This window comes from Giraffa tippelskirchi, chromosome 4, assembly GCF_054371585.1.
Source record: "Giraffa tippelskirchi isolate mGirTip1 chromosome 4, T2T-mGirTip1v1.2.pri, whole genome shotgun sequence".
In the NCBI taxonomy this organism is placed as follows: domain Eukaryota; kingdom Metazoa; phylum Chordata; class Mammalia; order Artiodactyla; family Giraffidae; genus Giraffa; species Giraffa tippelskirchi.
In genome coordinates, this window is record NC_137278.1 from 165,253,879 (window position 1) to 165,280,513 (window position 26,635).

Sequence of the window (26,635 nt, forward strand, 5' to 3'; positions counted from 1 at the left end):
TATTTCAGTGATTTATAAGGTTCCTTAGTAGTGGAGTTTTAGGTGTTTTGTTTGCTTGGTTTCTCTTTTGTTTGGCCATGCAGCACGTGGGATCTTAATTCCCTGACCAGGGAAGGAACCCTGGCTCCCAGAAGTGGAAGCATGGAGTCTTAACCACTGGACTGCCAGAGAAGTCCTTGGAGTTTTAGATTTTTAAAGTTAGTTTTTACCATAGTTGGAGCATTCCCTTTTTAAGCTTAGAGGACTCTTCATTCAGTGCCAATCACCATCCTTCCTGTTTGTCTTTTTTTTTCCCTTTTTCAAAATCTAAATGAGAGATGCACTGGCTTTCATTTTGTTTCTTTAATGTTAATATGTACAGTAAAAGATCCAGCTCCTCACTGAATTGCAGTTATGTGCTTTAAAAGCTTCATTGAATATGCAGATTTGAACCAGGTTTAAAGCTACCAAGTTTTAGAATCACTAGAGTGGTCACTGCGTTTCTAGTGACAGCTGCAAATACGAAAACTTTGCTGTTTTATTAGCTAAAATCCTTTGCACTGTACCACTGCTCTGGATAATTGAAACTCTGTTGTCTGCTTCTGGAAGGGGCATGGGATATTTTCCCAGTATCACCTTTCCTACATCCATTTGAAAACAAGTACTGTGAAAGGCTAGGTGCCTTGGAAATTGAAAATAGGGAGACCCCACTACCACCCCCTACCTCCCTTCCCTCTTGCGGGAGGAACATTTATTCAGAAGAGATTTCTTAATCTTAGTGTGAGGATTTTTGTTTCATTCTTTTCCCCCTTGGGTTGGAGAGACAAGGGAATTAAGGAGGTCTGATAAGATGTAGCGGACCAAGTGTTCCAGCATTTTGATAACCTACTTGCCTGTGTGCACTTGGGGCCAAGGTTTAGATTTTATATAATATTAATAACTCACATTTATTCTGTGCTTACCAGGGTCCATGGACTGCTGTGCTAAATGTTTTGTACACATTTCTCATTCAGTCCTCACAACCCCTTAGGGTAGATGATGGTATTTGTTTCTTCTGTTATTCCCATTATCATCATCATCCCCATTTATAGGTAGAAAAATGAGGCTTAGAGATGTTAAATAGCCCTCCCAAGATCACAGAGGTACTAACTAACAGACCTAGTTACTGTAGGTCAGAATCCTCCTTTGTTCTTAACCACTATGTTCTTCTTTTCCCATTCCACGGTTTCTTAACAATGTTCTTATTCCTTTGATTTTCAAAATAGCTAGAATGTCTAAGCTTTTGGCTCCTCTGAGCTTTGTTGTTGTTTTGGTAATAAATTAGAACATTACCCTGGGCTAGACTCCCGATTTTGGGTTTCTTTGGGAGAAAGGGGATTTTGTTGGACTTAATTTAACAGTGGTAATGGATAGTGCTTTTAACTGAATGAATTTTCAGGACCGGGAAAATACCTGTTACAGAGGAAGAGCAGACCAACGTGCCTTACATCTATGCCATCGGTGATATATTGGAGGGGAAGCTGGAGCTCACCCCCGTGGCCATCCAGGCAGGAAGGCTGCTGGCTCAGAGGCTGTATGGTGGCTCCACTGTCAAGGTGAGTGTTGGGGCTGTCACCACTGAGATGCTATTCTTAGTGGTCCTCCTGGTGCTCTGGGTAAGCTGGTTGTGAAGTTTTCCAGGTCTTGAATAATTTAGTTATTTTGATGATGGCATCCCACATGTGCTTTAGTAACTATTCCAGGCAAGACATTGTTATGACTTCTCTACCTTTGTGATTTATTATGGACATTGTCACTCTCAGAATCAAAAGAGGAGTAAAATGAGCTTGAGTAATCAAGTTTCAGCCCTGTTATATTCTGTAAATTCCTAATAGTTGCATCTTACATCCATTCATTATTACCAATTTGTGTATAATTTTCTAAATCTGTTTATGGCACCTGACTAGGCTATAAAAGGATTTGAGGATATAGGTAAATAATGTCAGTCTTCAGAGTTGTTTGAAGTGATATTCAGGCTTTATTCCCCCATACTTTCTAAAAATAGATCTCCTGCTCTTGGAATGTTGAATGTATTATATTAATGTTCTAAAGTGATTTTAAAAGACCGTGTAGGAAATTAAAACTCTTATTTGTATCTTATGAGACTAGATGGCAAGAAAAGAATAAATATGCTCAGTTAATTTTTTAAGACATTTTTTAAAGAACAGTTTTAGCTTCACAGCGAAATTGGGAGGAAGTTTGGTGGCTCAGCTATAAAGAATCCTTCTGCAATACAGGAGACGTGGGCTCAGTCCCTGGGTTGAGAAGGTCTCCTGGAGAAGGAAATGGCAACCCACTCCAGTATTCTTGCCTGGAGAATCCCATGGACAGAGGAGCCTGGTGGGCTGCCGTCTATGGGGTGGGAAGAGTTGGACACAACTGAGTAACTCAACCACCACCACTATAGAGATTTTCCATATATCCTCTGCCCCTAATTATTATCAATGTTCCCTTCCTAATTATTTTTTTTTAAAGGATTCTGGAAATTATTTTTTAAAAAAGGATGGTAAAGAATTTAGTCACTCCCTATTTTCCTTGTGCATAAATCATCATGGGTTGATTTAGTTAGGTTATAGCAATGGAACCTCAAAGAATACTGCTAATTTGTGACAAGCATTTTGAATGTATGTGGGGTTAGTTTGGATTGTAGTATAATAAATCTTAATATTTTGAGATTAACAGGATTGAGGTTGAAAAGAGTTTTTAATACAAGGTTGTCTGGTCATGCAGGGAATAGTAGTTGGTTCATATTACTATTTGGAATAAACTTAACTGCCTCTTTAAATGAATTATGTCTTGTATACTTTTTGGAGTTTTTGAGTTTATGGTAAATCAAGAAAAGGTAATTCAGAAATATAATGAGGTGCATTTAATTTTTTTTTGACCTTTTTATCTTTGTGATTTCCTAAAGTGAAAAGAAAAAATTTTTATACCAATAATAATCAGAGAGCAAATATGCAAACAATTGCATATGTAAATAAATGTGAAATTACTGTAGCACCGATTTGCTTAAAAATCCAGTAAATCCACCTACTTTAGACATACCCTTCTTTGTGTGACCAGAGTACTGTATTCTAGCATCTCCCAGGTAGAGCAAATTCTTTCTCAAAGTGTCTTCAGCTTTTATCAGCATCAGAATTAATGTAAATTGAAATTAAAGGACTCTTTTTTGTTGTTCCTTTTTCCCGCCCTATTTTTTAGTCTAACTAATAGGACAAGTACTTTACTGAACAGGAAAATAAACAAGTGCTGCTAAGTCCCTGAGTTTGAAATCTCATCAGTCTGTTTGTCAAGTATAGTAAACAAAACTGCAATACTAATAGATACCTAGGTTAATTGTATTTGGGGAAATTATACATTGTTTTGTTTAAGAACTGTGTAATCCTTTTAATTTTGCCCGTGTGCATTAGTAGATCATTCCCAAATATCTGAGAACATTAGTGGATCCACATCCACCTGCCTTCCTTCTGAAGGAGCAGCTAGCTGTCTGTTGACAACTTCAGCTTAACATAAACACCTGCCTAAATTAAATCTGTTGTGAGATTTTAAGAGAACCCAGATTGAATAATGGGTGTTTGTGTCTCCCTCCAAAATTGATAACATGCATTCATTGCCTTATAAGAGTGTTTGGAGAAAAGAGGACAAAGAGCATCTATGTCTGTCCATGTCTGCACTGTGCTCAGTGCTGTGTATGCAGGCACCTCATTCCACTATAGAGCAGCTGTAGAGATTGATGACATGTTACAGGGAATTAGGTAACTGTCCAAGGTCACAGTGCTTGGAGGCAGCCAAGGCAAAAATCCAGTCCATATCTGATTTGTAGGTACTGCTGTGTTAACTGTGAAAATGCATCACGTAAAGGTGGCTCAAATGGTAAAAAAAAATCTGCCTGCAATGCAGGAAACCAGGGTTCGATCCCTGGGTTGGGAAGATCCCCTGGAGAAGGGAATGGCAACCCACTATCGTATTCTTGCCTGGAGAAGTCTATGGACAAAGGATCCTGGCAGGCTACAGCCCATGGGGTCGTAAAGAGTTGGACATGACTGAGCAACTAACACAAAGACATAAGGATTTGGGAAGTATCAATTATAAAAGGTGATGAGGGTAGAAAAGATGTCTCAAGACTTTAAAGACTACCACCAATACAGAGGTGCTTGTACTAAATGAAGTGGAAAATATATTGGAAATTTTTAAATGAATCTTTTTAACAGTAGATTAAAGTCATTTTCAAAGTTGCTAAACATATTTGCCCTTAAATATTCTGTTATTTTTGGGAACATGAGGAAGGAGAAAAATCTTTTTATCATTTCAAAAACAGAGAACAGATCATAAAGCTGAGTCAACCTGTAGGTGATGGACATTCTAGTAAGCTCTTTAAAAAGCCAGATGATAAGACACATGTACCAGCTTTAAAAGATTGTAATGGGCACTCATTTGAAAAGACCCTGATGCTGGGAAAGATTGAAGGTGGGGGAAGGGGACAACAGAGGATGAGATGGTTGGATGGCATCACCGACTCAATGGACGTGAGTTTGAGTAAACTCCGGGAGTTGTTTATGGACAGGGAGGCCTGGTGTGCTGCGGTAAATGGGGTCACAAAGAGTCGGACACGACTGAGCAACTGAACTGAACTGAATGGACACTCTAGCTGTTTTCTCCAAGGAGCAGTAGATTTCTTGTATCTTTTTTTTAGAATTGCTCTCAAACACTTGAAATAATTTTATTTTTTACAAATAGCGTATGTTGTTAGCATCTTTATTATTACTTAAAATGGCGCTTTGTAAGATAGCTCAATTTTACAGTAAATATAAAAATATTTTATGTCAGAACTATAAAGAAACCACAGTACACATCTCTGCAACTTGAGGATAGATTGTGTTCTAAAGGTTTATTAAGTTGATTATCCAAATAGAAGTATTGAAAAAAAGAACTACATTTCTCAGGCTAGGCCACAATAGTCAATTAAGCCAATTGGAAACAGTTTTGGGACCAAGGAGAAAAAAATATCTTTAATTTGGATCTAGGTTTCCATCTGATACATCATTTTCTGCCATCATTTAATGAACGTCTACTTAAGGTGAATTCCTTGTGGAGTTTTTGGTTGTTGTTTTAGTTTATTATGCCTTCACTTTATACTTTTTGGAAGATATTTTTGCTGAATAGAGAATTCTAGATTTACAGTGTTTATTTAAGTATTTTAATAATTTGCCCATTGTCTTCTGGTTGCATAGGAGAATATGCTATCATTTTTATCTTTGTTCCTCTTAAGATTTTCCCTTTCACTGTTTTTTAGCAATTTGATTATTGCATGCTTTGCCATGCTTTTCTTTATAATTATTCTGCTTATGGTATATCAAGATTTGAGGATTTATCTGTTCATAGTTTTCATCAAATTTGGAAATTTTTTTAGCTATTCAATTAAGTTTTTGCTTTCCTCCTCTTTGTCCCCCCTCCAAGCCTCAAATTTATGACTGGTGGTTCACTCGATATTATCCCATGGGTCTCTGATGCTCTGTTCATGTTTTTCCCCCTGTTTCTGTGCTTTTATTCTCTCAGAGAGCCTATTGCAATGTCTTCAAGTCCACTGATCTTTTTCTTTTGTAGTCTTGGGATGTAAATCCCATTCTGTGTAATATGCACTTCAAGTAGTTTCATCTCTACAAGTTACATTTTCCTTTTCTGTCCTCAGCAGACTGCATTTTTATCTACCTTCTTGAGCCTACAGAACACGTTTTTAATAGCTCTTTTAATGTCCTCTGCTAATCTCATCATCTCTTTCACAGTGTCTATTTCTAGATTGGTTTTATTCTTGATACAAGTTTGGATGGATGAAGACTTTGTGCCCTTTACACTGTTGGGTGCTGGGTTTTGTTGAATTCCTATATATAGTGTTGGAGTTTGTTTTGGTGGCCCGTTAAGTTACACAGGAGTCATTTTATCCTTGTGTAACTTGCTTTTCAGCTTTTTTGGGGTATGTCAACAGTAACGTTTCATTTAGGCCTAATTTAGTTCTACTACTCAATGGAGGCTCTTCCAAGGAATCTGTCCCATTCCTCCTACTGTGAACTCTTTCCCTACTCTGGCTTGTAAGAGCTCTGGTCATTTTGGGGCTCACTGCTTGCCGGTGGCTCCTTCCTCACCCTGAGTGCTTTCCTCTGGCATTGATTTACAGATCAGTGCTCAGCCCAAATCTCAGGAGGCCCTCTCTGCCGCTCTCTCTTTCTCTTTATGCAGCCCCACCCACTTTGCTGTTCGGCCCTGCAGCTTCCAGCCACGTTGGCATCCCTGAACAGGATCTCTGTTGCTGTAACTCAGGAAGACCACTCTGCACTCTGTTCCCTCTCCTTACCAAGCCCTAGAAACTGCTCTGGGCAGGAAACTCGCCTCATTTGTTGCCCTTCTTGTTTCCCTTCTCAACAGCAGCCATGGTGCTGCACTACCCATGGTCCAGTGTCTAAGAAGTGTTTCATATTTGTCTGTGTTTTTTTCTTTTTTTAAGTTGTTTAAAGCAGGAAGTAAACCTGGTCCATTATGGGTGTAAGCAGAAGTCTGTCTTTACTTTTGGATCAGAATTCCAAGGATTGGTATTAGAGGAAAAAAAAGACTGTATATTGCTAATTCTAGAGGGAGGCACATTTTAAAGATTCCACCCTACTGTGTTAGAGAGTGAGAATTGTGTTGTTCATATTTTAAGTTCAGAATGACTTAACCTCTTTGTCCAAATGTGACTGGGTAGGTTTTTACCAACTGGCATTTGCAGATATATTTGGCATCTCCATAATTATGTTTTTCATAATTCACATCATCATGTTAAAGCATCTGAGAAATCTGATGGTTGAGAAACCTATTTGCTTAATACAGCATTTTACAAACTTGTTTGACTTCAGAACCCTTTTGTCATCTATGACTATTAAAGTATGCTTTGGAAATACTGTCATAGTCATGAACTTTTTTAAAAATAATTTTGTTTATTTATTTATTTTTGACTGTGCTGGGTCTTTGTTACTCCACAGGCTTTTGTCTAGGTGCAGCCAGTGGGGACTACTCTCTAGCTGGCGATGTGCAGGCTTCTTATTGTGGTGGCTTCTCTTGTGCAGCACAGGCTCTAGGGCACAAGGGCTTTGGTAGTCATGGCTCCCAGGCTCTAGAGCACAGGCTCAATAGATGTGATGCATAGGCTTAGTTGCTCTGTGGCATGTGGAATCTTCCTGGATCAGGGATCGAACCTGTGTCTCTTGCATTGGTAGGCAGATTCTTTACCACTGAGCCACCAGGGAAAAGCCCATCATGAACTTATTTTGTTCCTTGGTCTTCATTACCATGTTAATGGCTGCATAAGATTGCATTGAGAATACGTACTACAGAACCACTTTCTTATTTGAATTTTAAAGCCACTCTGATATTTCCACAATTGATGAGAACTACGACATTGCTCAGTTAATTTATGTAGCTTTTTCTGTATATTAAATCATTATCATAGATTCTAAAAGTAAGGTTATTGAGCCAAAACCTGTAAAATGTTTTTATGGCTTTTGATTTGTATTACCTAATTGATTTTACAGTAAAGTCTGTTAACTTCTGCATTAGTAATAGACTTTCAACATTGGGTGCATAAGGATTGTTTTTGCTTTATTTAAGGGACAGAAAGCATGTGCTTGTCAACATGAGTTGGTAGCTGGATGAGAAGCCGCACGAGTCTCTTATTCATGACTAGTCCTGACAGAATGTAAACCTCTGCTGAAATATTATCACATCAGTTAATGGTTCTCAATACAGTTGTCTTTTATTAGTCTGCTTTTCTCTCCTCAATTTGAAGTTTTTTGAAGTATATGTTATTTTGAGTTATAATCTCTCCCATCATAACTCCCCTCCTCTGTTTTGAAACAGTGTGACTATGAAAACGTTCCAACAACCGTTTTCACTCCTTTGGAATATGGGTCTTGTGGTCTTTCTGAAGAGAAAGCTGTGGAGAAATTTGGGGAAGAAAATGTTGAGGTAAGTTTTACTCTTCACTACTACTGTTTTCCCCAAAATTTAAAATAATTTCTAGCATAAAGAGAAGCTGAAAAATAGTACAAAGAACTTCTGTATACCCATTTTCCAGATTCATGTATTAGTAACATTTTGCCCATTTGTTTTATCCTCTTCATATTCTCTTTATCTCCATGCATCTGTGTGTTTTCTTTTTCCTGAACCATTTGAGAGTAAGTTGAATACCCCCTTACCCCTAAATGCTTTAATACTATGAACAAGGACATTTTCCTATCTAAACACACGGTGGTTACTACTTTCTTAGACAGTTTAGTGTTGATATGATACTGTTATCTGACCTACCTTCCATTCATCAGTTTCATCAGTTGACTCAGTAATTCTTGGTTCTATTTTTCAAAACCGCTTTTACTGGTTTCTTTTTATTATTAATATGGTTAAAAATTACAGGGGAAAAAACTAAAGAGTACCTACATTTCTACTGTTCTATTAGCTTTTTTATTTTTCTACCATTACCCTTTAATTTATAGCTAATGTTGCCAGTCACTTTTTATCCTATATATAGTCAAGGAAGGGATTCCCTCATAGCTCAGTTGGTAAAGAATCTGCCTGCAGTACAGGTGACACAGGTTCAATTCCTAGGCCAGTTAAGATCCCCTGGAGAAGGAAATGGCAACCCACTCCAGTATTCTTGCCTGGGAAATCCCGTGGACGAGGAGCCTGGTGGGCTGCAGTTTATGGGGTCACTGGAGTCGGACATGACTTAGCTACTAAACCGCCACCAACATCAAGGAAACTGCACATGAAGTAAACTACTTTTATATACACAAATAATGCTACACAAAGGGTCTGCTGTTTTAAATCATTTGGGAAAAAAAGTTTGCAGTAAAACCTAAAAGACCAGATTTGTGAATCAGAGTACATTTTTAAATATGAGAGTCTATTTTAAATTTCTCAACAACTTCTTTTATTCTATACTTTAGTAATAGCATGTAATATTGATCTATCAGTAACATAGTATTAGCATTTTTTTCTGGTTATAAAAACAGTATACCCTCATAGGAAATTTTCAAAATATTAAAAAAGGAAATTTTAATTCATGAAAAGGTAACTACTATTAATATTTTAGCATATTCTAGTCTAAGTATCTATTTTATATATGTATAATTTTGTGTTGGTATCAGTTCAGTTCAGTTCAGTTCAGTCGCTCAGTCTTGTCCGACTCTTTGCGACCCCATGAATCGCAGCACGCCAGGCCTCCCTGTCCATCACCAACTTCCTGAGTTTACCCAAACCCATGTCCATCGAGTTGGTGATGCCATCCAACCATCTCATCCTCTGTCGTCCCCTTCTCCTCCTGCCCCCAATCCTTCCCAGCATGAGGGTCTTTTCCAATGAGTCAACTCTTCGCATGAGGTAGCCAAAGTATTGGAGTTTCAGCTTCAACATCAGACCTTCCAATGAACACCCAGGACTGATCTCCTTTAGGATGGACTGGTTGGATCTCCTTGCAGTCCAAGGGACTCTCGAGAGTCTTTTCCAATACCACAGTTCAAAAGCATCAATTCTTCGGCGCTCAGCTTTCTTCACCATCCAACTCTCACATCCATACATGACCACTGGAAAAACCATAGCCTTGACTAGATGGACCTTTGTTGGCAAAGTAATGTCTCTGCTTTTAAATATGCTATCTAGGTTGGTCATAACCTTCCTTCCAAGGAGTAAGGGTCTTTTAATTTCATGGCTGCAGTCAACCATCAGCAGTGATTTTGGAGTCCAGAAAAATAAAGTCTGACACTGTGTTGGTATACGTAGCTTAATTTTTAAAGTGTGATTAAGTTACATGCAATTTTCTGTTGTACTTGACAGCGTTAGATCACAAGCGTTTCTCTTTAAAAGCACCATTTTAAAAAATGACTTTTGCAGTATTTCCTTTCAGGGGTGCTACTATACAGTAATTTTTTAAGCCATTTTATTAGATTAATTTTTCACTACTATGAATAGAATGATGAACATCTTTGTTACTCATTGTCTCTTTCTCTGATTATTTTCTGAGTATATATTGCTATCAAAAAATAACTTAAATTTTAAGGTTCTTGATATTCTGTTTTTTTTTTTTTTTTCAGATAGTCTTTTGTATTTGTTTGATTAGAATTTTCATTTTTCATTATAAAGGCAGGGCATTTGAGTTGAAGAAATCTTGAAAATGCAAAGGAAATAGGAAACAATCACTCATAGACTTATGTTTATAACACAGCTGTTGTTAGTAGTTTTTTAAATCATTTTCTCCCCTGTGTAATTGTTGTGATACTATGATACTATACATTCAGTTTTGTAACCCACATTTATCAAAAAATTTATATCATATTACAAGGTAAAAGTATGTTATATAATGTTTAGATAATCAGTGTGTTTTTAAATATCCTACTGACCTTGTATGTATTGAATCAAGGCTAGCAGTTGAAGGAGAAAAAAATCCTGTTAGTCATCCAAGACTTAAGTTTATGAAATGTCAGTAAGGATGTCTGTGTCCTTTCATCTATCATCTTTCCCTCCTTCCTTCACTCCTTCAGTACTTTTGGTGGATAATTTCAGAGAAGGAGATGTCTTTGAAAGTATTAAGTAAAAGAACTAGATAATTGCTATAGTTGTTCCTGGCACCTTACTTGTTTCTTGCCCAAAGTTGTCATTCTTTTGAGGTAACAAGATAGCATTGGTTTCTTTTTTCTTTTTTTTGATGTAAGACAGAAAGTAATTACATGGCTTCTTTCTCTCATTTGCTTGTACTTTGTTATTGTTACATAAGGTTTATTCATGGGAGGTTGAAGTATAATTAAGGGATGAGGTTATGGCAAAGGGTTGTCAACTATGACTTTAAAGTTATTTATCTTCTGACCAGGTTCTTATATGTTCCATGAATTTTTTTGTTTAATGAAAGTCTAATTATTAAATATTAAAGAGCATCCACTGGCTTCACACCACAACTGGTGTTTGACAGACATACTTCTTGAGACGATGGGTCTAAATTGTGCTTCTATCTTCCTAGGTTTACCATAGTTACTTTTGGCCATTGGAATGGACGATTCCATCAAGAGATAACAACAAATGTTACGCAAAAGTAATCTGCAATATCAAAGACAATGTAAGTACTATTCATATTTACTCCTTTCTACTGATTTCATTTTATTTTTACTATGCAGCTCTGTTTTGATCACGTGATACACACATTACATTCTTTTAGTATTTCACCTCTGAGTTTCCCGAGCTGTGTGGATGTTACCCTAGGGTGAGGCCCGTGATGACACGGCCTGACTCCCCTCTGCATGAATATGTTGTGGGCAGGCGGTCAGAACGAATGAAGCCGTTGACTATCTAAAAATAATGACAGAACAGGGAAGGAGTAACCCAAGTTTGTATCCTAAGCAGCCAGCACTAGTGAGAAAGCTGGAATGGGGGAGCTCTTAATTGGGTTCTGATTTAAAAATTTCATTGCTTGCTGCTTCGTGTAACAACTAGTAACAAAGACCTAAGGATAAACCATCTGACTTCACAGGCTTTGTTTCTATACCTACACAGTGATGAAGGCATTGGTTTTCAGACTTTTCTGACTACTGCCCCATTTTCTGTATTGTCCCCTGGGACAAGTGTATGTCTGTGTACATGCTCTGTAAGTGTTCCGTGTGTGTGATGAGAACTCAGGATTTACTCTTAACAACTTTCATATCTAACTGGCAGCAGTGTTAGTTATATTTATCCTGCTATACATTACACCACTGGGGCTTCCCAGGTGGCTCAGTGGTAAAGAATCCGTCTGCCATTGCAGGAGATGTGAGTTTGATCCCTGGGTCAGGAGGATCCCCTGGAGAAAGAAATGGCAACCCACTCCAGTATTCTTGCCTGGGAAATCCCATGGATGGAGGAGCCTGGAGGGCTGTACAGTCCACGGAGTGGCAAGAGTCGGACACGACTGAGCACACATGCACACACGTTATACCCCGAGTGCTTATTTAGTCTTATAATTGGAATTTTGTACCTTCTGACTAGCTTGATCCAGTTCTCCCTTACCGCATCCCCTAACTCTGGTAACCACAAATCTGATTTCTCTTCGTGAGCTTGTTTTCAAAGTATTAATGACTTATAGCACTGTGTTAGTTCCTGGTGTAGAACATAAAGGTTTGATGATTTGATATTTCTGTACATTTCAAATGATCATCATGATAACTGGTTACCATCTGTCACCATTCAAATTTATTACATAATTACTGACTGTATTTCCAACACTGTACATGACTGTATGGTGACTTATTTATTTTGTAACTGGAAGTCTGTACCTCTTGGTCTCTCTTACCTTTGTGGGTTGAATCTTTACGAGAATTGGTATATTTTTAACTTAGTTGAGATCTTACTTTTTCAAAAAGTATCTCCAGTAAAAATATAAACAACTAAAAGAATCCATGTGTTAAAAGCCTAAAGAATTCATTTTTTTGATTTTGGGATTTGAGTATAATTAAGTGATGTATTGGTTCAGTAACTACTGCTCTACACAGTAGCACAGTTGCAGATTGCTTTTTTGCAGAGCCCAGGGTTCTAGGAAAACCTGGATTCTCTATAAAAAAGGTCATCAATAGATGCATTTAATAAATGGACATACTAGAATTACCTCTAGCAAGCTATACAGAATTGACATAGAGAACAGTTTTATGTAGAGTTTGGTCTTTTTAGACATAGTTTTAATAGTCACTTGTAAGAGTATGCATTAGATACCATGCTACTACAGACAAAAGGAGAGAATGTCAGACATTCACGCTGGCTGTCTGATGTCTAGTAGGAGCTACTTCAGTTGCATACAGCAGTCAGTAAAACCTACAAAGTTTCCTTTATATCAAGCAAATCTATTTTAACTGTACCTAATTCTCGTGTTCTTTTTTTTTCTTTTACTGCTGTGTCATTGGTTCAAATGGCATTTTTTTATGTAATATGGAAAATAACTTACACTACCAGTGAACTCTTTTTAATTAAAATAACTGAGGATGGTATTGTTGTTGGATGGTATTGCTGTCAATTATTTTCATAAACAAAGACAGTATTACAAGAGATGAATATTTCTCTTTGCTCTTTTGTCATAAGCCATCTTATATAAAAGCTTACTTCTGGTTTTTGACCATCCTTGGGGCAGGCTGTATTCATTTTGAGTTCGATCACTTCACAGTGACTGAATGTGCTTGGTTTTAAATAGTACTTGCTTGCTAGGCTTTTATTCTTTTTGTATGCTATACTTTTTGTATACAATATATTTGAAATTTGCAGAAAGGAATAGGGCAAGTATCTACTGCAGACTCTGACTATTAACATGTTGGTGTATTTGCCCAGAGCTTCTCTTGTGAGAGAGAGACATTTACGTCATAGAGGCAGTTTATAACGCGTATGTGCTCAATCGTGTCCTACTCTTTGCGACCCCATGGGCTATAGCCCACCAGGCTCCTCTGTCCATGGAATTTTCCAGGCAAGGATATTGGAAAGGGTTGCCATTTTCTCCTCCAAGGGATCTTCCCCACCCAAGGATCAAACTCTGATCTCCTGCCTTGGCAGACAGATTCTTAACCCCTGAGCCACCAGGGAGGCTCGCAGTTGACAATAGGCTATATTTACTTATTGAACATGTAAAATGTGTCAGCCATTACTTATTGGTCTACATGTACCAACTTATTTAATCCTTGTATAATCCTGTGAGGTACTATGCTCTTGTTATCCCCATTTTATAGACAAGGAAGCTGAAGTGTGGAAGTTAAGTTAATGGTGCTAGGAGCTGGAATTTAGTCCAAGGCAACTGGAATCCATGCTGTTAACCTCTAGCCTAGTCGTCTTTCACATTTGTTCTTGGTCCTCCACCCCCATTCCTTCCCTGCATCAGAGGCTGCACTCTCCTCACCTTGGGCTGTCTCACTGTTCATACTTTTATATATTTGCTGCCTATTATGTCCTGTAAACATCATACATTGTGGCTTAAAGAAAGGTGGTATGCTCAGCTAAATAGAAGCCTGTACCTTTTCCTTTTTAATCTCGCTTTTTGAGATCTATCCATATTATTGCATTTAAAGCAAGTGTATTTTAAGAGCTAGTGTATTTTGTGCTTTATTTATCCATATGCACAACCCCTGATTGCCAAAATGAATAAAGCAAGAGTCTAACATGAAGTGGATTACATACAGAAGGCTCTTCCTGACTGTTTGCAGGGAGCCGTTGAACGTCAGATAAGGCTCTGCGCCTCATTGCCTGAGCTGCCTCGTCTGTTACAAGAGGGTTGGATTGGATGGGCCAGCCCAGAGCTCGGAAAGTCTGCACAGTAGAATGCAACAGGTTTCCCTGCTCTTGGCAGGGGTAGCCTGAGTTTGGATTTAGCATTTATCCAAAATGATTCCCACTCAGGTATTTCAGAATTGCCAAATATTTTTCTCTTGCTTTCAAAAATGTTTTCATATTGGAAGCCTCTCAGCTTCTTCTGTCTACTCCCAAAGCTTCAGTTTAAATGGTTTTTTAATTTGAATGGCTGCTCTTAAATGTTTCAGCTACCTCAGGTAGTTTACCTGGAGCTTTGAGACAACCGGATAGAGATGAGGGCACCACTGAACAGCCCTTTGAAAATGCTTTCCAGAACATTTTGGTGCTCATGGGGTTGCACACATTTTTACTTTTCCAAAGTGTTTTTCCTCAGCATCACCAGTGGCTGGTTCTTTCTCTGCCTTCTTGCTTAATGTGACCACAGTTCTGTATTAGCCCATGTTGCAGTACCTTCAGCCTACACAGTTTTCAGCAGCAAGCATCGGTATTTCTGAATGGGTTTTTTTAGATTAGACTGGAAAAATATTCCAGGCTATTAAGGAGGGAAAATTCTACATAATTGTATCACTTTTTTGTATCTTAGGAACGTGTTGTGGGCTTCCACATACTGGGTCCAAATGCTGGAGAAGTGACCCAGGGCTTCGCAGCAGCACTCAAATGTGGGCTGACCAAAGACCAGCTGGACAGCACCATTGGAATCCACCCCGTTTGCGCAGAGGTACGTCTCCACACTTTATTTATTATTATTATTTTTTCTCCACACTTTCACTTAAGGCTAGATAGTGCCTGTCCGTGTGTGCTCAGTCATGTCTGACTCTTTGTGATCCCCATGGGCTGTAGCCCACCAGGCTTCTCTGACAGTGGAATCCTCCAGGCAAGAATACTGGAGTGGGTTACCATTTCCTGCTCTAGAGGATCTTCCCGATCCAGGGATCAAACCCGAGCCTCTTGTGTCTCCTACACTGGCAGGCAGATTCTTTACCACCACACCACCTGGAAAGCCCACTAGATAGTACTGTCATGCTGCTGAATAGTAAAAATGGTGAGAGTGATTTATACAGATATAAATCATTTATTATTATCATGTGTCATAAATTTTTTTCATGGCAATCAGCTGATGATGACATTCATACTCAGAAAGAGCATCAATCCTAGTTATCCCTGAGCTACCTGGAGGTTAATGATGTTGTCTTCCTTGTTAGCTTTCAGTGTCAAAGAATGAGAATGAAAGTGAAGCTTGTAAAAGAAAGATCAAGCAAATGACAGTAGAACCGGAAATTTCCCAGTGGGGCCTCTGGGTGTCAGTGTTTCTCCACACCTGTCAGTGCTCATCCACGATCCGGTTATTTACTGTGCTACCACTAAGTAGGGCTTGTAGACCAGAGACGTGTCTACACTGGAGAACCTGAAGGCTGGGGGAGTTACCTCATCAAGAGGCCTAGGTGTGGAGCTGAGAATTGCAGCCTGGAAGAATGTTCTCGTTTCCTTCTGCTCTGTCTTTTCCCTGAGTGTCTTCCTCTATACTAGTATGCACCTGTTTAGTGACCAGGGCATTATTCACAGAAAACTTTGTATATGTTGTTTTGTTCTGGGTTGTTTGTTTGTTCTGGGTTTTATTTGTTGTTTTGTTTTTGAAAACTTGTTTTTGTGAAGTAAAACTGAATTTCAGAAATGATACATAAAAATTGAAAAGAGAATAGATTTTAAAAAGCTCTTGAAGACTGCAGTGTATCTTTTATTCAGCGTCATGACTAAGACTGTCTAGGGAAGGAGAGGAGCCAGTTAGTTTCATTCTTCTTCCAAAACAGTGTGTTAGTTTCTTGGGGCTGGCATAACACACTATTGCAACTTAAGCATTTAGAAACAACAGAAATGTCTTCTCTAAGAGTGCTGGAGGCCAGAGTCTGAAAGCAGGGCCATGCTCCCTCCAGGGCCTCTGGAGACGAGGTCTTCCTTGCCTTTACAGCCTCTGCGGTTGCCGGCAAGTTCTGACTTTCCTCGGCTTGTAGACATGTTGCTCCAGCCTTTGCTTCTGGCTTTACGTGGCCTTACCTGCTGTGTGTCTGGGTCCAGATTTCCCTCCTACTGTAAGGTCATGGATTAGGGCCCCACTGATCCAGCATGGTTTCATTTTCACTTGGTTACATCTGCAAAGACCCTGTTTCCAACCAAGGTCACGACGTTCACGGGTACTGGGGCCTAGGACTTGAGCTTCTCTTTCTGGAGGACTTTATTCAACCCACGATGGTGGGTATAGTTAGAAGTTTAGGACACTTTAAAACAACAACAGTCATCCTCAACTGAGAGAAAGACATCCCTTCCCAACTTGGTTATGCAAGTGTCTAGCTTTTTAATCTGAATTTGGTTCTCAGCAGACTGGTTAAAAGGCTGATGTGAGCATGGCTCCTGGTGCCTCACTTGGTTGTGTCGTGTCGTGTTGTGTCATGACCCAGTGGCAGCACGTGGCACTGTCTGCAGACTGACTGCCAGCTGGGCAGAGAGGTGCGGTGGAGAGGCAGGCGTCCTCCTGAAGCCCAGGCCTGCAGAGAGGTCAGCCAAAGGCCTGTCCCCGCGGTGCACCTGGCATGCTGGAAACCCTCTTTATGCATTTGCCACTATGCATCTCCATCTGCTGTTTCTCTTATGACTTTGAAGCTCAGAGGTGAACATTCACTCTTCTCATCAGGCTTTTCTCTTTGTCTTGTTTCCAAGGTGGTGACTGATTAATGAGGATTAATCAGTCTTGCTGCCGTTGTCTCCCTCTGAGTGCGTTTGTTGTGCAGCTGTGTGCCTAGCTCCGTGCCGGGTGCTGGGGAGCAGCGAGGTGGCTGAGGGAAGAGCCAGGCACACATCTGGGTGGTGGGTCCCAGGCTCAGGACAAGTGCACAGTGGCATTTAGGGCAGGAGGGTTGGGGGGCGGTTCTCGCACAAGAGGAGAAGAACACATTCGTGTCAGCCAGTCTGAGGGAGCACCAAGTATGAGAACCCTGTGTGGCAGAGATCATGGTTTATTCGGGGACCTGAAAGCCCTCAGGACTGCTGTCACAGTGCCACACCAGCTGTGGGTGGTTTGTACCATTTCGATAAAAGAACCTGGGTGATTGAACAACCCTTTGGCTCCAAAGTAGTTGCCTACAGGAGTTGATGCATTCCTCGGTGGAGGCTTTGCTTTTTTGGAGGAAAATAGTTTCCATAGGGTTTCCTTCTGGAGTTGCTGTGGGAGGAGGAGAGACTACTGGTGTTTTGACTGAAAGATCCTTGGTGTCTGTGAGAGAGGGAGTCTCAAGGCCTGAGGCGTCAGTGACGCACGAGTGTTATTCAGTTTGAGGCTGGTGTGGTGGTTATTTATCCTGGACATCTGAGCAGTAATAATTGAGGAGGAAACTGATCACATGTGATTTTGAGTAGTGATTTCAACTAATTAAGATTATCTGTAGAGAAAAAATAATGGCTTAAGAAGAAGGCGCATCAGAGAGGAGACCTGTGAAATGCCTTAAATGAATTTTAGTGCCAAACATCAAAAGTTTTGTTTGATTAATAGTCAACATAATCACAGCCTGCAGTGAGTGGGGTGGGGGGATCTTGTAAGGCTCAGAGGGGTTGGCCAGATAAGAGACGTACATGCCTCCTATAGTGTTTTTCCTCTTTTCTGAGAGTGTTCTTTGTCCTGGGATCAAAAAGCTGCCTCTGCTCATTTTTTAAAAATATATTTTTAGGACAATTGTAAACCAGGTCTGTGCGTATAAGGTCCATGTAGGAATTGACCCTGTTTGTTTTTTTCTGTATAGACTAACCAGCAATGGCTGTTTGGCTTCCCCCATGTCTTTAACATGTTTCCAGTAGGAGAGAAATAGATAATAGCTCTTTCTTTCCCCTTCATTTCTTTCCATGTTTGATGGGTTTATTTTTTTATCCACACCTCCTACAAGTTCTATTTCTAAGTCAATCCTTGAGAAATAAAACATAAGCTTGCAAATTCACAAGCATGAAATTTGCTTTAATGTATTCCCTTGCTCATTATTTTTCTTCCTTTAAAAAATTGGAAAGAGAGCATGTTTGATGGTTATTTTAAATTGCTTGTAATACCAGCATCCGAACACAGCTATTTTCATTATTGCATATTATCTTGCTGTTCTCATCCACAGTCACACATTTTTTTTTAAACAAAGGAGTTATATTGCTCTTCAAAAAAGAGTTGTACTAGTTTACAGTGTCATCAGCTTTGAATTTGAATGCTCGTGAAAATGTTGCAAAATTCAGTGTAACTTTTTCTGTAATAAGTTTAAAAGAAAGGACTATTTCAAGCCTTTTCACATATCTTTGTTAATAAGGATGGACTTCTCATAATTATTATTTTGGGAAATGTGAATTGTTCTCACATTTTCTTCTGGGTTCATAATTTAAGTGTTTTACTAGCCATTATTACTCGGGTCTGACTTTTTTGCAGTGCTGCTGATAAATTGGCAAAGAGGGGAAAAAAAGGCTTTGTCACTGCTTTAAGGATAAATAGACTAGGGATTTTTCTCAGTATTGTTCCTCCTTTACACAGAAGTGTTTTCCCCTCTTATTCACAAGTATTTTTGATGCTGATTCCTATTGCTTTGACCTGTAGAAGTCAAAATGGCCTCAATTTCTTGTGCTTTCCTCTTTGTATTAAAAATCAGGAAACCAGATATTTCTTGAGAATCAAAGATGCAGCTGACCAAAGAGGGCATCCAGGTGTGCTGACAATAAGTCTTACTTCCACTGGGGACTCTCCCAAATCAGCCATGGCTTCTTGTCTCAGTGAGACATTCACTGGCTCGCTGAAGTGAAGTGAAGTGAAAGTCGCTCAGTCGTGTCTGACTCTTCGTGACCCCATGGACTATATAGTCCATGGAATTCTCCAGGCCAGAATACTGGAGTGGGTAGCCTTTCCCTTCTCCAGGGGATCTTCCCAACCAGGGATCGAACCCAGGTCTCCCACATTGCTAAACACAAAATTACTTTATGTTTTCATGCCTAAGCAGTATGGATAGTCAGTTTGGGTGTGGTTTTGTTTTTGCCTGTATGCCTTGTGGGGCTTTGAAGTCATTGCGAATCAGCTGCAGCCCAGCTCCCAAGCTGTCGTCACTCCAAGTGATGCTTTCCACTTCCCCACCTTGGCCAGAGCAAGCCCCTGTCCCCCACATCCATGTCCAGTAGGGCAGGAGTGTATAACATATGTCCGTACAGGGTCATCACAGGGAAGTGAAGGCACCATTTGTTTTGGAAACAGAAATATCACAGTAGTGTTAACACGAAGAAGGATCAGATTTGACAGAAAAGAAGCAAGATACCTAAGACTTACTAATTGATGATATATCAACAAAATAGAGGAATTAAGAATCAATTCCAAGCGCATGGCCTGAGCAGCCAAGTAGTGGTGATGCCGATCACCAGGAGGAGCTGGGTTAAGGGAAGACAGAGGGTCAGTGCTGGACAGAGTTAAGTGTGAAGAGGTGTGGGTCCGGTCTTACTGTCGTGGAGCTCAGGAGAGACAGTGGCTGGAGAGGCCCAGCCTCAATGGATCTCTCCAGCTGACTCAATCTGCCTAAAAGGGAATAGTCGACTGCAGGAGATCATGATAAGAGTATCTAAAGGGAGAGAGCTGAGGATCAGCTCAGGAAGGGGGACACCCACGGGGCTCTAACCACATTATGAGGCTGTCTGAGCTGGGTGGGCGCAAGGGTATTTGGAATAGTACACTTTATTCCTTTCTGTGTATCCAGAATATTTCATGCCGCGTTTCTTTTAGAGAGTTGATAAGCAACCAGGGAGATTGTTTTAATCACTTCATAAGTCATATGCTAATAAGTGCTTTATTAGATAGAGCCTGCATTTTCTCTGTTTTACCTTGGTGAAATGCTTACCTTGGTTGTATTACTCCTCTGTTGTATACATTTTAAGTACTCGGTCAAGTCATCCTTTGTACATATGGTGTTATCTCAACTTCTCTGCTAACTTTTGTCCTGGTGTCTGAAACTCTCGTGTTAATCTCCGCCCCTGCAGGTGTTCACAACTCTGTCGGTGACCAAGCGCTCCGGGGGAAGCATCCTCCAGACCGGTTGCTGAGGTTAAGCCCCAGTGTAGATGCTGCCGCCTAGACTCCAAACCACCGATGTGTTTCTTGCCCAAGTCCAAGGCGAAGTGCTGTGAAAGGCTCTCGGGTTTGGCACCTGCGTGTCCCATGCTTACACTCCCCGAGGCCCCCTTGGATCTCATGGGTGGGAGGTGATGCGTAGAAGGCAGGCAGCATTGCACTGGGGTCGCCGTGATGAACTCAGAACTGGCTTTTGGCAGAGCATCAGAGCGATGCGTCCATGAAGTCACCAGCCCCAAGCCCCTCGTGGTGGGCGGTGATGGAACCGTCAGAGCAGTTTTCTCTTGGCCTTTCCTTTGTGGGTTTTCTTAACGCTTACCGTCTAGCTTTCTAATGTTGGTTCTTTTTTTCACTTTTTCTCCTCGGTGTTAGTGATACTAGAGATGATAGCAAACAATTTTGGTCCAAAAGCAGGTCATGGCTACCATGTGCAAATACAAGTGACTCATCGCCAGGAAAGCACGGGCAGGCTCCCAGGCTTGTCCCAGGAGAGGCTGCCCTGTGGCCCAAGCCTCCTGCTAGAACAAGGGAAGCACGGTCGGCCAGTCTGCTCACGTGCTACACCACTGGTGATTGTTTTTAGTTCTGTTTAGAAAAGGCAGTGGCTACCTGGCCAGCCTATTTGAAGGAGTCTTCCACTGCAGAGAACTTGGTAGTATAGTGTGATTTTCACCATTCTTCGTCATGGAGGCAGATGTACACCTGAAATGGGGAAAAACAAAAAATGTCTTTATTTAGTCTGTTGTGTGCTGGTCTAAATGAGCTGAGATCTATTGCAATGGAAAACATTTAGCGCTTGTTTAAAACTGTTTTGGGGAGTAGCTTTTGCTTTAAGCTGAAATCACAAGATACCACAGCTTTATTTTTCATGTGTGTTAGGTATCTATCCCTTCGAGAACTACATTCATAGGAAAAAAGTCTTTCTGCACTTGACGATTTAACTCTTGTGGTAACTGCTTTGTTTTTAAAAGGAAGCTGTTAATATCATAATTTATTATTTTTGAACACAGGTGGATGTGAAGGATTTTCATTTAAAAACCAAGTGGTTTTTTGACATTTTCTGTTGACCGTACTTGGTGGAATTTGGGCCGAAGTGTTTGTGCTCCATTAGCATTCCAACTCAGATTATCACAAAGAGGTATTAACCCTGCAGTTAGAGATTTCTGGCTACAGCTACTGACAGTGCATTATATCTAGGCCGCTTCCCCTCTACAGAAGTAGGATGTTAAACATGCTGTGGACGGCAGGCCTCCCACCAGCAGTTCTTGTAGCCCCCCAGCCCCCTTTTTGGGTCTTCCCTCTGTGAGTGTTTCTCAGCCACAACACTGAGTGGTTGATTCAAAGTACATTTCTCGATCACCTCAGGGAACTCGGTGTATGCCCAGCATTCGGTCAGCAGGGCCCCTGACCTCGTCTGTCCCATGGCCCTGCCTCACCCCACCCCATCTGGCTGTGTGGAGAGAAGGAAAAAGAGAGGGGAATTGAGGCAGCTGACTGTGTTTGGTTTTATTTATTATTTAAAAAAAATTTTTTTCCCCTCCAAGTCTGCCAATCTCTGAAACTAGAACACAAGCAGTACAGGGTGATCAAGCCTAATCATGTTGTGATTCTGTCTTCTTCGTGGAATAGAATATTCTGCTCCCACAAGAAGAATCCCACTTTATAGACTTGTCTCTGTAATCGCCCAGTGTATTGAAACTCATTAAATTCCATGTATTTTTGTTATAAGTCTTCTGGAAGAAAAAAAACAAAACAATGTGAAACATTAAAAGATATTAATATCCACTGTGTTGTGCCTTCTTACTGAATTGTAGTCTCAGGCTCGTTTGCCTGAGAATTGAATGGACTTCAGGGCTCATGTTGGTGATGCTGAGAACTCGGTGCTAAGTTTCACTGATGCTGCGCTGTCGGGCCTGGTTGATGTGCTGAGGTTCACATTTTAGTCTTGTGGACCCCTTGCAGATGGCAGGTAGCGTGTGAGACTTCTCAGCCTCCATATTTGGGGCTTCCCCAGTGGCTCAGTGGTAAAGAATCTACCTGCAATGTGTGAGACCCAGATTCGATCCCTGAATTAGGAAGATCCCCTGGAGAAGGGCATGGCAACCTACTCCAGTATTCTTGCCTGGAGAATCCCGTGGACAGAGGAGCCTGGCGGGTCACAAAAGGACATGACTGAAGCAACTTGGCACTTAGCATGCACATATTTGCACCAGCCGATTCTTTATAATGAATCTATTACCTGTATCTATCTACCTACCCATCCCCTACTGGTCCACTTTATCTAGAAAACTTGGACCCAAACAAACAGATCTCACCTCTGAAGGTGTGTGTGGTCAGGTAGGGTGAGTGAATGTACACAATTACTCCTTCATCTCCACTGATACTAGGTACTGGGGTACCATTCTAGGCAGGAGAGTTCAGCAGTCAACAAGAAACATCAGTAATCCTCATCAAAAATTATATAGAAGGAAACAAACAAAAATAACTAAATAGGTCAATTGTATTGAATGTTAGATGGTGTTAAGTACCCTGGAGAAAAAACCTAAGCAGGGAAGGGGAGAGGTCTGTGGGAGTAGAATTTTAATGAAGGTGGTGGAGGTAGACCCCATAGAGAAGGTGACATTTGAAGACAGAGGTGAAAGCGATCCTGGGGGAAGGAGCATTCCAAGCAGAGGTCACCAAATGTAAAGGCCCTGAGGCAAAGAAGGGCTGGGTTGGGGAAATGTCAAAGCGTAGCATGGTGGCTGAAGCAGAGAAAGGAGTCAAGGTCAGAGAAAACAGGAAGGGGCAAATCAGGTAGGATCTAGAGTGGGAGCCACTGGACGGCTCTGAGCAGAGGAAGGTGTGACACCACTTCCAGGATGTCAGGAGCGCTGGGGTGGCTGGGCTGAGGGCAGCCTGAGGCTTTGTGCTGGTGGAGGGTGCTGCAGTGATTGAGGGGAGCGCGGATGATGTTTTAGCTGAAGGTGAGAGTAGAACCAATGGGACAGACAGACTTAATTTGAGAGTAGAACCAATACGACATAGTGTTGGACTGAATGTGGGGTGGGAGAAGGAAAAGATGATTCCCTCATTTGGGGCTTCAACACTGGAAGGATTGAGGCTAGAGGTGCCATTTCACTGAGATGGGAAAACTGGAGGAGGGGCAGGTTGGAGGGGAATATCAGAAGCTCGAGTTTAGGGTGGTGGGGCTCAGGTGCAGGAGGCAGAGGTGGTGCTGGGTTTGAGTCAGTGTCTACACAGCAGGTGTAACGGCAGCCATGAGATGGTGTTGAAGGAGGAAAGGGTGTAAAAGCAGGTTTGGGCCCTGTACAGCTCGGGGAACTACAGTCTACACTCTCGGCTCCTCACTTTTATCCACTAAGTACTATGAAAAAAAGACCTAGTGTTTATAAAGACATTTGAGACCTTTTACAAAATGCTTCAAAATATGAAGGAAAAAAAAAATCAATGCAGCAAAATTATAATGGATGAATCTTTAAATGCCTCCCATAGTATTATTTTAGCCAATCAAATACCATTGGATCCATTGCCCCTATATTTGTTTTTTGTTGTTTTGTGTTTGGTTTAATTTTCTTTTTTTGGCTGTACTGGGTCTTTATTGCAGTGCGAGAGCTCCAGAGCATGCAGGCTCAGTAGTTGTGGCCTGTGGGCTTAGTTCCCTGACCAGGGATTGAACCCGCATCCCCTGCACTGAAAAGTGGATTCTTAACCACTGGACCATCAGAGAAGCCCCCACTGCTCATGTATTTGTAAATGTTAGATGGAACACGGAGAAGGCAATGGCACCCCACTCCAGTACTCTTGCCTGGAAAATCCCATGGATGGAGGAGCCTGGTAGGCTGCAGTCCATGGGGTCGCTGGGAGTCGGACACGACTGAACAACTTCCCTTTCACTTTTCACTTTTATGCATTGGAGAAGGAAATGGCAACCCACTCCAGTGTTCTTGCTTGGAGAATCCCAGGGACGGGAGGGCCTGGTGGGCTGCGTCTATGGGGTCGCACAGAGTCGGACACGACTGAAGCGACTTAGCAGCAGCAGCAGCAGATCGAACACAGGAAGGGCTGCATTCATTATATTTGGAATGATGTGGGAGTAACTCAAGCAAGCACAAGGGCATGGGGGGAACAAAGGCCTTAAATTGGCCCTGAGAGGAGCTATAAAGAGATGAGACATTATTAATGAGAACTGCCGTCAGGAAATAGAACTGTACCGTCAGATCACTTTATGTGCAGTGACTTGTTCTGTTAATCTTTATAAGAACCCTCAGAACTGTGGTACCCATTTTTCAGGTGAGCAAAGTAAGGTTGAGACTCGTTCTTTCATGCAAGCTCACATGGCTTGTAAAGCGCAGAAAGAAGGTGCGCCGCCTAGTGTCTACCTCTGTGAAGAGCAGACTGCTGCTCTGCAGCCCTCTGTTACTTTGCTTTAAACACAAGCTACTCTCCTGTAGAAACAAAGCCACAGAGCTAAAAAGTTGCAGAAAATCAAAAGAAAAATACGTTAGCAGATAATGCCAGAGAAACTCAATTACTGTATGTATAACTATAAAAGATAATCAAAACTAGGCATAAAACAGAGTAAAGACCTAAATATATATTGTGCAACCATAAAGTTTATGTGGTAAATACTGAAAATGTCTCTGTAATGTAGAGGTGGAGAAGGACTTCATATACCATGGCCTCAAGGTATAAACCATAGGGAATGTCCTGGGGGTCCAGTGGTTAAGACTCCATCTCTTACTGATGTGGGCCTGGATTCCGTCCCTGGTTGGGGAATTAAGATCCCACAAGCTGCATATTATGGCCAAAAAAAAAATCCACAAAGCATAAGGCAAAATGACTGCATCAAAAGGTCTGACCACAAAGACCACCGTGGAAAAGTTATTAGACAACATCAGGCAAAGGCAATTCCAGTATCTAAAACTGACAAGAGATTTAGACCCAGGTGACAGCAAGGAATTCTGGGTCATCAGAAGACAGAAGCCCCAAAGGAAAGGAGGCAAAGGACACTGACTCGGTTATTCCTTGCAGCAGAAACCCCAGAGTCTTAACAAGAGGGGTGTGTGTGTGCTCAGTTGCTCAGTCATGTCCAACTCTTTGTGACCCCATGGACTGTAGCCCGCCAGGTTCCTCTGTCCATGGAATTTTCCAAAAACTCAAGAATACTGGAGTGGGTAACCATTTCCTACCCCAGGGGATCTTCCTGACCCAGAGATCAAACCCACGTCTCCTATGTCTCCTGCATCAACAGGTGGATTCTTTACCACTATGACACCTGGGAAGCCCAAGAGATGAGATATGTGCAAACTCATGAGTGATTAAGAGGTGAATGTAAATAACAAGAGTCCACTTCATACTTGTCAGACCTGAGATAGCAAGCTGTTTAAGGCCGAGTGAAGGGACTCCCAGGCTCTGCTGGTGCGAGAGTAGACCGTTGGCTTCTCGGTATTTAGACAGATCAAGCATTGTGCACTGTGATCCAGCAGTCCTGCTCCTGGGCATCAACCCCAGAGAAGTTGATGGATCGCTCATGTGTCCTTAAGGGAACGTGCATAAAAATGTCCTTTGGCATCATTTGTGGTGTTGGGAGGTTGGACCCAATCCTCACATCTCTCACTGAGGGATGGACCAGAGGACCAGGAGGAGGCAGGATGATGAAACAGTATTATGAGATTTACCATGATATGGATGGAAAAAAAAAATAGGGAAGAGAATGAACCCGACAGCCACTTGTGTACATTGTAAAGATGCTCGAACACCCACTGAGGACCCCCGTAGACAGCACACTTTCAGCGATCAGAGCAGCTGACTGCGGAGCACGGAGTAGGAAACCATGGCAGTAAAGGGAAGTTGAAGAAAAAGAGGACATCGCCCTGATGCTGGCCTTCCTGCAGGCAGGAGTCCCTGACAGGTGAGTATTAGCTTTTCAGTGCCTTTCTTTTCTTCCCCATTAAACGGGTAATAACAGTGCTCATCTCCCAGAGTTGCCGGAGGATTAAGTTGTTTACGCACATGGTCAAATGCTTAGAATAGCGGTCGGCACAAAGAGGGTGCTGGATGAGTGGGTGCTGTTATTATTATTTGAATATGAGCAATGCAGTTCTCAGCATATGAGATCTGAAAATGTGAACGGGCAGCATTATCAAGTTCAAGACTGTTCCCTGT

The 26,635-nt window shown here is 41.3% G+C and overlaps 1 protein-coding gene across 13 annotated transcripts in view; it reads left to right on the forward strand.

Annotated features, from left to right (window-relative positions):
- The window catches only part of TXNRD1 (thioredoxin reductase 1), a 144,039-nt gene that overhangs the window by 105,518 nt on the left and 11,886 nt on the right, over positions 1-26,635 (forward strand). For 9 of the 13 annotated variants that reach the window (XM_081595632.1, XM_081595633.1, XM_081595623.1 and 6 more), the window contains 5 exons: positions 1,418-1,574; positions 7,906-8,013; positions 11,054-11,149; positions 14,930-15,064; positions 20,377-22,252. In XM_081595632.1, coding sequence (XP_081451758.1) covers positions 1,418-1,574; positions 7,906-8,013; positions 11,054-11,149; positions 14,930-15,064; positions 20,377-20,439 — 559 coding nt within the window. In that variant the 3' untranslated portion in view covers positions 20,440-22,252. Of the gene's footprint in view, positions 1-1,417; positions 1,575-7,905; positions 8,014-11,053; positions 11,150-14,929; positions 15,065-20,376; positions 22,253-26,635 lie in introns of those variants that run through there. The other 4 variants (XM_081595626.1, XM_081595630.1, XM_081595629.1 and 1 more) reach the window with 1 other exon arrangement.